Source organism: Monodelphis domestica, chromosome 6, assembly GCF_027887165.1.
Source record: "Monodelphis domestica isolate mMonDom1 chromosome 6, mMonDom1.pri, whole genome shotgun sequence".
Lineage (NCBI taxonomy): Eukaryota > Metazoa > Chordata > Mammalia > Didelphimorphia > Didelphidae > Monodelphis > Monodelphis domestica.
In genome coordinates, this window is record NC_077232.1 from 130,884,354 (window position 1) to 130,898,815 (window position 14,462).

The window sequence follows — 14,462 nt, forward strand, 5'->3', positions numbered from 1 at the left end:
CTCCAGTCTGTTTAGTTAAAAATCCATTTATTATGAGACTAATGCTATAATAGGTGATAGAGCTACAAAACAAAAATAAGAGAGTTCCTGCCCTTAATAAATTGGGAGGAGGGCTCCTCAAAGCTACAGTACTTCCTAGTAGATATCTTCCTCCTGAAAGTCCTTCCGCAATATAGAATAGAAGAGTTGCTAAACTCTTCTATTCTACATTGCGATTGGTTTTCCTGCTTTCAATCCTTCCTCCAATTTCATCTCACAGAAATGAGTATTTGCCTACTCCCTGCTTTGAGCAGATCATTTTTTTGCTCTATATTCCTAGGCTTTGCAAAGCTTTAAAAAATCTATGTGATGGGAGTTATTAAAAAATTTCCATTCATTGAAGGACAGGGGTATCTACATGGCTGAGTGGATAGAGTACCAGGCCTGGAGATGGAAAATTCGTGGGTTCAAATCTGACCTAAAACACTTGTTAACTGTGTGACCCTGAGTAAGACACTTAATCCCAGTTGCCTATTGTTGACCACTCTTCTGCCTTGGAACTGAAACCTAGTATTGATGCTGACAGAAGGTAAGGATTATTCTTTTTTTAAACCATACCATTAACTACAAAATAAAATTGAGATCCTTCATCCTAGCACAAAAGTCCAACACAGTCTGGCACCAATCTATTTTTCCAACCTTACTTTTCACTTCTATTTCTATTTCTAATTTATTTATTAATTAGTTTCATAATTAATTATAACATAATTAATAAATATAGAAATCTATTCTATTTATATACTTCTGCTTAGTTTAACTAAATCCTTATTAAGTACCTACTATGTACAAGGCATACTTCCTACTTCCTGCATGCATCCTATCAACTCCTGCTTGTATGTCTCTGGCACACCTCCTCATTAGACCTGAATAGACTCCCTCCTATCTCTGTTAAAAACCTCTCCCTCTTCATGACAGGGCTGGTGTTTCCCTTGCTCCATGAAGCCTTCCCTGATTTTTCCAAGTGAATATGATCTCTCCTTTCTCTAATTTCTTCTTCTATTTAGCCTTGATCTTCCCTCTTCACTCACTCATCCACTTCTCCCTGATGCATTTATTTCCCTATATAACTTGTCCTTCTCTCCATCTCCCCTTCCATTAGATTCTATATCAGTCTGTCCTATTCTCTCACCCCATTAGAATGTGAGCTCTTTCAGTTCAGTCTTTGGATTTTTGGAGGGGTATCTCAAGAGGGATTAGCCCAGTGCTTAGTGTACAAAGCAGGTACCATAGATACTTGTTGTCTTATAGCTGACTTAATTCTATCTTTGTAATCAAGCCATCAATAAACATTTATTAAATGCCTACTACATGCCAGGCATTGGGCTAAGCCCCGGAGAGACCAAAAGAGGCAAAACACAGTCCCTGTGCTCAAAGAGCTCACAGTGGAATGGAGGAGCTTATCATGGAATGTATAATTAGAATCTGCTACCCTAAAAACTACAATTCCCAGCACCCCACTCTTCTCACCTTACTGCTGAAGTAGGGTGGATATAAACTTGGTGTAGTCCCACCTCGCACTCTCTCGTCTTCCTGTCAGGGCTTTGGTGGAGCAAGGAAAATGTAGTCACATGGTCTTAATTTTGTTAAATAATTAGGGTTTTTTTACTTCTATTTCCTTTTTATTCCTTCTACTTCAAGTGATTATTAATAAACTTTATAAAATTAATACTTGGAATTGCTGGATATTAATTTAAGTCCTACAAATGGTAAGCCTAGAATGTATTCTGATTTCTTCAGCTACAATATATAGGCATTTGCTGCATTGAATTTATTCCAGTTCTAGATAGCATTCTAACCTATCCTCTGCAAAGTGTATGAGGAGATCAATATATTTACAATTAAGTATAGGTCATCAATAGACCTCAAAATAATTTGAATTTGGACCCCAGTATTACCTAGTAGAATAAGAAAAAGTCTATACCAATCAATTTCTTAAGACTTAATACAGGGGTGGAATTGTTCATTGGCTACTGGAGAGGGGAGGGAAAGAGCATGAATCATGTAACCATGGAAAAATATTCTAAATTAATTAAATAATTTTTTTTTAAAGACTAAATATAGGGGGTAGCTAGGTGGCTAAGTACATTGAGAGCCAGGTCTAGATTGCAAGTCCTAGGTTCACATCTGATCTCCAATATTTTCTATCTGTGTGACCCTAGGCAAATCATCTATTTTTTGCCTAGTTTTTATGACTCTTCTGGCTTAAACCAATCCTTAGCAATGATTCTAAGACAGAAGGTAAGGGTTTTAAAAAAAGAGAGTAAGCAAGTAAATAAGTTTTAAACAAGTCTGGTTAACTACTCTTTAAATTAGTTTAAACTTCATTATTCAAGGACCCTATACAACAAGTTTTGCTGTTTTGCCCTGCTTCTTTTATGGGGCGACTACATAAAATAGGTTCATTTCTAGGTATAGAAATACTTCTAGTTCCAAAATGGTGGGGAGAACAGGGCTAAAACCCCACTTAATGTTTCCAAGTTGCTATTATAAACTTGAAAAAAAGAAGCTATACTTTAAATGAACTCTTCATTAGTACAATCACCATTTTTTGTTTGATTGATTTTTTTTTGATTGTTTTTAAAGGATCACTCTGCATGTTGTACCGAAATGGTGAGAAAATTGAAAACGGACTCTGGATTAGGAAATCCCTGTAAATTTTCTTCTGTTGCCTCTCACTATGTGAAATGGTTCAATTGTCCTCTGGAGTTTCATGTATGGGTAAGGTGAAGTCATTTCCAACTTGCATACTCTTTCCTAACTTCTCCATTTGCATAATAGCAATAATGAGTACCTTTTTGGTGTCCATGGAGTTGGTTTTAATTCCTATCCTGCAGAGAAGCAGCATAATGGAAAGAGCACCAGGCTTAGAATCTAGAAGACCCACATTCAAATCCAGATTCAGACTCTTACTAGATGTGGGACCCTGGGCAAATCATTCAACCTGCCCTCAGTTTCCCCAAAGTAATGTAAAATAGCATCTATCTTACTGGGTAATGTGAAAGGCAAAGGAGATCCTATTTGCCCAGTGCCTAGCACATAGAAAGGCTTATATAAATGCTAATTCTCTCCTTCTTCATATGCTTTCATCTCCAACAATTTTCTCCCCCATCTATACAGCCCCTCTTTGTCTCTCTTTTCTCAAAATTTTACTCACTGACTGACTTTGACCCTTAAGCTGTATTGATTGTATTGATTGTAAAGAGGATTTTTCATTGTTTTTTTTTTAACACTTTGCCATAAAGAAGGATAATGAAATGGAATATTTTATGCTTTATATGTGCTTTATGAAAGGCAACAAGGTGACACAGTGGATGTAACACTGGGTTCAAATTTGGCCTCAGAGACATACTTGCTTTGTGACCCTGGGCAAATCATTTAACCTTAGCCCACCTCAGTTTCCTTAGCTGTCTACCAAGGATCATAATAGCATCCAGCTCCCAGGATTATATTGAGGTTCAAAGAAAATGCTTAGTGAGTGCTTAATAAGTACTGGTTACTTTCCCTGCCCCTTCCCCTTCTCTTTATCACTGAGAAACAGAAAGGCTTCGGGAAATAATTGTTGTACTTATGACCATTTCACTGGAAATACATTTAGACACAAAGAATTGTTTCTATTTCAGCACTATAACATTTAGCAGATACATAACTACAACTATTCATTCAGTGTGTGCCTGCTCTCGAATTTATCTTCCTTTGGTGCAAGGAGAACTTCATGTACAATAAGGTAATAAAGACTTTTGGCATTCTAGAACCTTGTTTCTGTTTTAGTGTCTGCCCAGAGTTTTTTTTTTTTTAATTAAATCAACTTCACAGACTTAATTTGACTTAAATATGATTTAAGGAATATTTTTTATTATTTTTTTATTTTTAAAAAACCCTTACCTTCTGTCTTAAGAGTCAAAACTGTGTATTGGTTCCAAGGCAGACGAATGGTAAGGGCTAGATAATGAGGATTAAGTGATTTACCCAGGGTCACACAGCTAGGAAGTATCTGAAGCCAGAATTGGACCCAGGACCTCTTGTCTCTGGGCCTGGCTCTCAATCCATTGAGCCACCCAGCTATCCTCAGAATAGTCTTTTTTAAAAGCATGGAATAGTTTGCCTTACTTCTTATTATGAAATAGGTGAATATATAGTGAAATGTGATACTAATGACCTCTCATTATCTGAAAACGCTTATCTTGAAATGCTTCTCCCTTGGAATTTATAACATTATACTGTCCATTACAGGACAAATCCCCATGGGAGAAAGAAAACTGGTTTAAAACTTGGGAAACTCAACACTGTCACTCCCTATATAAACTTGGGGCAAATCAACTAGCCTTTCTTTCTGGGCCTGTTTCTTATTTCTTGGCTTACTCTGAAATTCTAGGATTCTTCTAGTCTTCTTACACTTTACTACCCATCTAGTACTCTTTAGTCCTGTGACATTGGCATCCAGGCTCATCCACAAATAAGACATTCTATCTCTTGACTGTAAGGCATTTTCACTAGCTGTTCCGCATGCCTGAAACCTCTCCATCCTCAATTCTACCTACTGACTTCCTTGGTTTCCTTTAAGTCCCAACTAAAATCCCATCTTCTAGAGGAAGTCTTTCCCTGCTCCTCTTAATTCTCCTCTCTGTTCATTATTTTCTATTTATCCTGTGCATAGTTTTTTGGGTTTATATTTGTTTGTATGTGGTCTCCCCCATTAGATCATGAGATCCTTGAGGGCAAGGACTGTCTCTGCCTCTTTTTGCAATCTCAGGTAGGTACTTAATGAATGTTTATCAATTGATATTCATCTTTAATTCCTGTGGCTCTCCAATAATTTAGGGACTACCATCTCTGGATTCCTTTTTCTTTTTACCCACTTAGGCATTACAGTATTCAACCTTATTTTCCTTTTCCCCTACATTCTCTCCCTTCAAATAGCTCATCTATTTTAATAGTTCTAACTATTTCCTTTATGGTATGATATTATAGTCTCTAATTCTGGTCTATTTCAAGAGGCCTTCAGAACATTACCAATCTCAAGTTAAAAATCTGAAATTAGTCTCCCTTTCTGGGTTGCTACATCTTAGTTACACCAGGCTCAAAACTTTGAAATTGTCTTTGTACCAGAGGAAACACAGATGAGTCAATATGTTTCACATTGCTATTAGTGCCTTCATAATTTCTAGTTCCTTCCCTCTTCTTCAATTCCCATTGTCACCATCCTTATTATATGCATTATTTCTTATACCTGAACCACTAGAATGGCTTTGTAATAATTAAAATTATGAGATGGTAGTAGCTTAACAACTTTATTAAATCAAAGTTATAGGAGTAGTAAAGAGGGGGAAAGGTAGGAGAAAGGTAAAGAGGTACTTAGCTTACTAACCTATTGGCCACCATGATAGGTCTGTGGCTAATCTCTAACAAGGGCCCCTTCTGCACTCCAAAGCTCCAGCCAGAAGACCCCCCAAAGACCACCTGCTCTTTTCTCCACCCACTCACTCTCACACGTCACAACTCAGGAACCAACCACAGTTTCTTCATTTGCCTGGACCGCCCAAAGGGGCAATGCTTGTGGGATCAGTTTCTCTCATTGGTTTCTTGGCTCTTTAACTTCCTTTCTCTGAAGACTTATCTATACGGTCATTGATCTCCAGGTCACTGGGAGATGATGTGAAACAAAGCAACAGAACGGAGAGAACGGAGAGAAAGATTCCCTTCCAACACCTTCCAAACTATTTATATATTCATTCATGTCAACTGTCCATTCACCAGGAAACTAAGGCTTACTTAAACCTCTTACCATCTGTCCTTTTCTATATGGAGAAAAGTCATCCTCTTGATGGGACTTCCAGAGACAATAGGACCCTCCCTCAGGTAATCCATTCATTGTTTTGAACTTCACTCTGTAAATCACAAACTTATATAATCCACTATACCTAAATGGCTCCAGACCATGTTTCCAAACCCATGTGGCTCTTTGAAACTCTGTGGTTCACAGACATCACTGATAAAACTGGTGCAGAAAGTTCACAATAACATTTTATAGCTCTTTATCACAAAACCGGACACTTGGGTACCCATCAATTACAGGGTTTCAATAAATAATAACTAAGTTGAAGTACACTAAGGGGCCCTGCAAGCTTTTCTTACAATCCATTTTCTTTCTTATCTCTTAGTGAATCCATCTGATAACATGGTATAAAGATGGTAGGTTCTGTATGTACTCTGGCCTTTTTCTCAGATTGTAGCATCTAGCCACCAACAAACCAGGGCCTAAGGAGATATCTTGCTCTCCAGACTTTCTACTTTAGGACTGCCTTCTCCTCTACCCCTCCATGCCTTAATCCACTCAGCTTCAAAACTTTGTATTGACAGTAAGGCATCAGAGAATGAATAACTGCCAACTCATCTAAGCCAATACATATCTAGTCCACCCCAAAGCATGCTTTACATCCCACACAAACATCTACCAGGAAACTAGGTCCTTCCTGTGCATCCAGAACCACTTCCACCCTATACATTCTACTTGCTGCTGCCAGACAGTTTCATAGACTGCTTTTATCATTCCACTTCCTTGATTCGATGAAGGAATTATTGAAGGAACTGGAACTATTTTAAATAAAAAAGAGAAGCCTTAAGGAGGACAATAAGATGATCTTCAAATATCTGACACACTGCCATATAGAAGATAGATTAGATACTCAACTTGGTTCAGAAAGTAGAGCCATTTTTAGGTTAAGCAGAAGAAAAACTTACTAACAATTAGATTTCTTTAAAAAGTAGAACTGACAGGCTAGTGAGATCCTTATTGAGGGTCCTCAAACAAAGGTTGGATGATGACTTGTCAAGGGAAAATGCATCAAAAATTCAGCAGGGGGTGGCCTATCTTTGAAGTTCTTTCTCATACTCTCTTAATGATGTAAGATGTAGAAAAGATTTGATTATTCAGTGGTAGGTATTGCAAGACCTCTAAACTTTTTAAAGTCCTTTAACAATATCCAATTGCATAATGAAATAAAATTTAATTAGTTGTCCAAGTATTTCAGATTTTCAGTATCTAGACTCCATCTTACCTATCAAAAGAACCATCACCAATGATATAATTTTGATCCTCTTGGAGTATAAAAGACAACAACCAACCAACCTGTCAAAACCTGTTTCCTTTTACTGACCCTCTGCTTTAGCCAGGTTATTTTCTTATTTAAAAACCTATCTTGATTGCTTTCAACAATTTGCTTGTTATTCCCCTTTAGTAGAGTTTCCTTTTCATTCTACCTATTCATCTAAAAGGGTCTGATACTTCAGCTGTGTGGCTTATTGACTTCACAATTCCCCCAATTCTCATCATTGGGAAATCTCATCATTCCCGCAAGATCCAATCAGTCATGGTACTCATACCTCAACAGGGTCTTTGTTAGTCCTTTGGATTGGAAGGTGGATTCATGAACTCTTCATCTTTTCAGGAGTGGGGAAGAAGACAGGAATCTCTCATCCCCCACTCACTGGCTGTACTCATTTTGAACTTTGATTTCTTCGTGTTCTTCACCCCAATCCAACTCATCCCACTCTTCCTCTTCCTTTTCCCTCCTTCCTGCTTTTCAGCTTTCTTTTTTGAATGACTTTCTTCCTTTAGATGATAAGCTCCTTAAAGACCAGGACTGTATTTATTTTTTAAATTTGTATTCCAAACAATTTAGCACAGTGCCTGGCACATAGTATATACTTAGTAAATATTGTTTATTAACTCTGTAAAGGTATGGAAGAGTCAGAAAACTACATTCTGGTCCTGCTTCTGTCCTTCAAAAGGTGGTTGACTGCAGATAAAATCCTTAATCTCTATATTGTTTTCTTCACCTGTCAAATATAAATACCACTTGTTTTATCAAACTTCTAATGTTGATATCTGGATTGGATGAGATAGTGCATTAAAAAGTGTTGCTTTTTTAAAAAATAAGGCACTAATTAAATGCAAAATATTAGTGATAGTATTGCCCTTTCCAACTCTATTAGCCTGTGGTTAAATTTTACCTCTTCAAATTCTGCAGATATTGCCTTTATAGTCATAACATTTTCTGGTCTCTTTCTCAGCCTCTTTTTTCCCTTATATAGGTTACCCAGCAGTTCAGGTTACTGGAATCAATACTACTCCATCCCTTATCACTTATCTTTCCTGTCCTATCCTAGATCCTACTGCTAGGCATAGAGCCCAATAAGATCAATGATTAAAAAAAAGAAAGACAATATATATACCAAAATATGTATTAGTAGCACTTTGTGTAGCATAAGAGAACTAGAAAAAAGAAGTTGAATATCAGTGGAAGAAGGGCTAACCAAGTTTCATTACAGGAATATAAGAGAATACTATTGTATTGTATTGTAATAAATTATAAATATAAAAAGTACAAAGAAACATAGGAAGACTTATATGAATTGAGGAAAACTGAAATAACCAGAACCAGGAGAGTGTTATATACAGTGGCTATATTGTACATGCAAAGAACAACAATTAAAAAAAGTCAAGCCTGAAAGTATAATAACCAAAAGTGTCTCCCAAAAATGATATATGACAAAGCACCTCCTCTTAGATTCTTTGACAGACATGGAAGATTATAGATATGGGACACTGCATTTACATCAGATTTTTTAAAAAAATTAGCAAAGCCAATGAACACATTTTTCTATTCATTATAACAAAGGATAGCTCTCTGAAAGGGAGAGGAGAAATCAACATTGAGGAAATGCAGGTCACATAAAAATCAAAAGATATCAGTAAAATTTTGTTATAAAAATCTTAGTTCTCTCCTTCATGACCCTGAGAAACTCTTCAAGAAATGTATAGAAAGGATGTCAATTTATGAAACTAAAGAAGGAAAACGTTTTTTAAAATTGTACTTGAGGAAAGGGATTTCTGTATTGTTTAATTGAACTAGATTGTGAATTTAGAAATGCAACAACCTAATAAAATGTTACTAGCAGAAGTATCTGAATGAACATATACCTAATTAACACAGAATATGGGCTTCAACTCCTGGCTTCTCTTAATCTTTAGTCATTTGAGAAGACAAATTTGTGGGGTGAAAAGAAGCCTGGTTCTAGTGTCAAAGACCTAGGTTGGTCTAAAACCCAGTTCTGATATTAACCAGTAGCTGTATGATAGTGGCCAAATGATTACATTGCATATCCCAGTCTCATCTTCCTCACCTGTAAAAAGGGTGACAATATTCGCACTAACTCCCATGAGATTTTTGTGGAGATAGCTCTTTAAAGTGCTATTTGCATGTATTTCTTAATATTTCTTTTGACCACTGCATCTTTTATAACCCCTTCACCATCTGCTTCATATTAAAAAGCAAAAGGTAACAGCATCAAGAATTTCTCTGTGTTCTGCTCTGTGATAGTGCAAGAAAATGTGTCACATCCTGAGTGGAAAAATTCAGGTAGACATAAAGCTAGGTTATGCTTGTAAGATAAAGGCTTACATACATCTGTTGCTCAATGCTAACAAGTGTGGATGGTAAAAATTCAACAGCTGGCCTTGGGTCAAGAAAAGAAAAGAACTTCCTCTTTACAGGAGTGACAGGTCAGCTGGCTTAAGTTTGTGTTTCAGAGAAAAGGAAAAAATAAAAACCAAGGAGCAAAAGCAACAGTCTGTGCTCCTCAAACAACAAAGCCAATGGGCAGCCACTTCCTCTACGGTGAGGAAGGGGTTGCAGACTGTCGGGGCAGCAAAAGAACTGCTCCCTTGGAGCTGCAGAAAGGATGTTAGGGTCTCAGGGGTCTGAGGACTCCAGATTCTCAGGTTTCGGGGGTAGGTGGCTGATGGAGAAATGTGCATGTGTGTGGATTTGAGCCTAGGAACGGAAAAAGACTGGGGAGCAACATGATAAAGCTGCAGAGACATCGCAGGGCTCTCGGCCTAGGATAACCAAGGGAGGATTGGGTCCGTGGCCAAAGGCAAACCACCAGAAAAAAAAAAAAGAAAGAAAGAAAGGAAAGAAAGAGAAAAGGAAATGGATAGAGAAGGCGCGGTCAATTTCTCTGGCCCAGAGGAGGTGTAGAGAGAAGGATAAGATGAAGGGGAACAGAGGTGATGGGGAGAAGAGATGGCATTGGAGGACAGAAGAAACGGGAGGGAGGAGAGGAGATAATGAGTGGTGGAGAGGATGATGAAAATAAGGGGTGAGGAGTTAAGGAGGCTTTGCAAAGGGTATCTGCATCCCCCCCAGCATCTCCTCCCTAAACACACATCCCCCCCCCCCCCACACACACACACACATGCCCTTCTCCCCACCCCCGCCGCGTCTCCAGCAAGTCTTACAGCTACCACCAAGGCTGCTACGAGTTCTGGGAGGCATTTACAGCCAATGTAGCCTCCTCTTCCTCACCAGCCAAAGGGACCGGCCATTCCCTCCCCATCCTCACGCTGCGGCGGCTACTCACCCTCGGCTCGGGAGCGGATCTCGGACACGGTTCTCCGCATGGTTGGCATCACTGTTACCCTTGCTGCTGCAGGTGGGTCCCACTTCCCGGGAACCCTCCTTCTTCTCTTCCTCCTCCTCTGCTGGGACACTGCACCTGTCACAGACTGGAGGGCGCCGTCTCCTCTCTAAAGGATTCCCCGCCTCCTAGACCAGGATCTTGGGGAGCCGCACTGCCTCTTTCGCAAGCAAACAGACCATCGCCCGCCTCCCCGAGATCGGAGGGCCCCAAGGCGAGCCCACGCCGCCTTGGCGGCGGCGGTTGTTCGTGCAGCAGCTTCTTCTGCGGCTAGGGGAAGGCGGAGGCACCTCTGTTAGCAAGGAGCAGCCGGCACTGCAGCCGCCGCGGCGCTGCTTCGCTTGGGCTTTACGGCGGCGCGCGAGCCCCAGCGCCTCCACGCTAACGCTGAGGCTGCAGCACCCAAAAGGAAAGGGAGGGGGCGAGGGGTGGCTCCAGCCCCAGCAGCGAGACTGCCGGCTCTCTGCTCCAGCCGCCTCGAGAACCGCCCCACTCTCTGCGGATTGTACCACACTTCACGAGGAGGGGGAGGGAGAGGAGTCCAATGTGTTCCGGGTATACACTTGGCGTGTTTTTGTGCTATCCACTCCCTGTATTCCTCCACCCACCTTGTCTGCCCACCCAAACTCAATTAACCTATTACGCAGTAGGGAAAGAAAGCTTTCCACTTTTCCATTTAGACCCTTGTAGGTTCTTTTCTGACCCCTCCTTTTTGCTTTCAGGGCCAATGGAACTGACTCCCTAGGTCCCAGGTTCCCGCTTTGCTTCTGGGTTCTGGGAGAACGCTGTTTGGGGGCGGTGGGTAAGAAACAGGAGCTGGGGAAAGGTAATGGGAAGGGGCCTCTAGGCGTGACAAGACTGGGATAGCTAGCGGAAGGATAGAGGGTGCGCAGAATCAATCATTTCCACAACGAAGCTACCCATTTTTCTGAAGAGGACTGAACCTTGTCCCCCCAGCTGCACACAGGGGAATCTCTGCGTTGACGGGCTTGCACCCACTCCTTAGCCGCCTTGTCCTAGATTGGAGCAACAGGTTGGGAAACCCTGCTTGAGGGTTTGCCGTGGCAGGGTTACACCACGGGCGTGAGGGGTCTGGTATGATGCTTCCTGTTCTCTTGTCAGCTTGTGAAAGAGATGAAATTGGCAGAGAATTTTTTTCCTGTCAGGCCCAGGGCAGGAAGGGAGCAGACTATTTAGTCCTGGGGTATTAATCGTGCACTTAAACCTTTCCATTAAAAAGATAGTTGATTTTATTTTTCTTAATATCTAAATATATTTCAGTTTGGTTAAATGCCACAGTGCCATTAGAATTTACTAGAATACACCCTCTTTTATTTTGACTATCTAACTGAAAGGGGAAACACTAGTTTTCAAATTAGATGCTAAAATTCCATATGGAAAAGATGAGCTGAATTGCTGAAATATTATTTAATGAATAAATTTAAATAAACATTTTTTTTCTTAACCTATCTTTACCATCCTCCAGAATTTCATAAAAGACTACTTCAAATTCAAATCTTCTTTCTTAAGAGTTTGTATCATGACGGTTGTTTTTGGATAGATTCCTGGGAAATCTGAGAATAGAAAGAAATGAGATTACACTCAGGACACAGGCCAGAGAAGCAGCTAGTAGCCGCCTGGCTCCAAAAGTGAATGCCTTTCCCTTGGGTTTCTCTCTATATACTGCATTTCCTAATCTTGATTCTGACACACTTTAGTACTCAGCCAGGCAGTCAACAAATATTTATTAAGCCGCTACTGTGTACCTGGCGCTGTTCCAGGTGTTGATGTTACTAAGAACACAGAAAGCTAGTTTTTTTCCTAATAAAAAAAAAAACCCTCAATCTCTGAAAGTGTTAAGATAAAACACTGATAAATTTGGTCCCCACCCCCAACATATTAAATTCTTCTTTAAGGAATATATACTGCCATTACCTGCCACTATTATTGGTCTGTTGGAGAGAAGAGTTTCATGGGAAATGATAGTCCAGAAGCCAAAACTAAAACAAAGGAATAAAAGATAGAAACATTGACAAATAAAGTAGATAAATGATAAGTATTCTAGCAATTATATAATAAAATTATTGGTACTAGAGGGAAAAGTTATGAGGAAAAATACAAGTACATTGATCTTCTCATACTTTTTGGTAGGAGCTAATGCCATCTTTCATTCGTGGAAGATTAGCTGCTTTACTGAAAGCAAGATTAGATTTTTTTTTTAAATAAAAAGGTAGATTAAATCAAGTGTGATATCCATAACCAAGAAACTTCATAAATCCAATGCATATAAGAATTTTGGTGATTCCATTCAATTTATTTACACACGATCAAAGTAGAGCTACAACTACTAGTTATCGTTGCTTTCCTGTAATCAGTCTTTTGGATTTATTCCCATTTGACAAATATTTATTAAGCTCAAATTAGATGGGGAACTTTGTCCAGGTACTTTGGAGGGAACCAAAAATATATTTCCCTACCTTTTAGAATTGATAATCTAAGAAGGATATGACACTATTGTTCCTCAAAACAAAAGGAAGGGATGACCCCCTCCTTAAGTCCCTGTGAGGTAACATTATATAGAGATCAAAGGTGTAAAGACATTTGCCTGCTTGACCTCAATTGGTCTCCAAGAGAAGGGCAGTTTGAGATGTACATCAGGACATTGACAAACATTATAGAAATGCAATCTGCAAATGAAGTACCAACTCTTTCAGACCCAGCGGGGAAATTTGCCAAACATCCTAACTTTGCCACAAGCCTGGGATTGATTTTCAGAGAATGATCAAGTTCTAGTACAAGATATCCTGCTGAATGTATCTTTTTTCTCTCCTAAAGACTTAAGGAAGTTATGTTTTTAGCCACAAAGAGACCAGCTAAAGTCCATCTTTACTTCTCCTGCAACTTTAAAATAAATGTGGGCATATTCTACTATTTGGAATGCAATTTTTTTAGAACACAGTTATGTCATAGAGTATTTGGGTTACATGTTTCTGAGTCCAAGAAATTTTTATTCCATATTTTGACTTGATTCAGACTAATGCTTGGCCCACACCTGAGGCCCAGTAATGAAAATTAGGTTGGTAGTCCCAAAGGAAGTAGTTAGGGCAGTAATTGAGATTTTTGGAAGAGCTAGAGTAACACCAAAACGGGAGATTGTAATGAAAATAGACAAAGAGGAATAGTCAGTGACATGCCATTTTTTGTTGTCAGCCAAAGTATTTTCCCTATTTGCTGTACCTTTTCATTGCAAAACACTTGAGCCAGAAAGACAAAAATGAAACAGGCTGTTTCCCCTTCTCCACTCAGAAATAATCTTCAATTGTACCATATTAATTATTTCTTTTCTCCCAGCTTCTGTGTCAGAGACCATGAGATCCTGACGCAAAAGAAATAAAGATTATTTAAGAGTAGGGGAGAGAAGGGATAAAACAAGAAAATAAGCAAGGTAGACTTGATGAAGGGTACAACATTTGAGATGAAGGGCTGGGTATCAATAGACAGAGATGGAGTTCAGAGGAAGGAGTGATACCAAGGACTGAGGCAATCTTTTTCTAAAATCAAATTAATTTTCTTTACCTTAAAATCAGCTGCCCTTTGAGATATCTCCCTTCCTGACATATGGTATGATTATTTTCACAGTCCCCACCCTGTGTACCTCTCTGAAGTAAAAAGCTGAAGCATATAGGGTTAAATAAGAACTTGGATGGGAGGTGTTGCTTCAAATTAGCAGTTTGAAAAAAGTCAACATTGTCTGCCAAAGGATAAGATGATTGGCAATAGGGGGCAATATTAGTTAGTATGGCTTAAAAGTATGGTTTTATATAAGAAAGTAAACAGACTATAGAAAGTATGCACAGAGTTTAATCAATCTTGGCTCTGCTTACTTCACTCTACATCAGTTCATAAAGATCTTTCCATGCTTCTCTGCATTAATCACACATATC

At 39.2% G+C, this 14,462-nt stretch overlaps 1 protein-coding gene across 5 annotated transcripts in view; it reads right to left on the bottom strand.

Annotated features, from left to right (window-relative positions):
* ATP8A1 (ATPase phospholipid transporting 8A1) overlaps positions 1–11,529 on the bottom strand; it is a 284,236-nt gene extending 272,707 nt beyond the window's left edge. For 2 of the 5 annotated variants that reach the window (XM_056802573.1, XM_007496504.3), the window contains exon 1: positions 10,462–11,527. In XM_056802573.1, coding sequence (XP_056658551.1) covers positions 10,462–10,510 — 49 coding nt within the window. In that variant the 5' untranslated portion in view covers positions 10,511–11,527. Of the gene's footprint in view, positions 1–10,461 lie in introns of all 5 variants that reach the window. The other 3 variants (XR_008912864.1, XM_007496505.3, XM_007496506.3) reach the window with 3 other exon arrangements.
* Between the last annotated feature and the right edge of the window lie 2,933 nt (positions 11,530–14,462).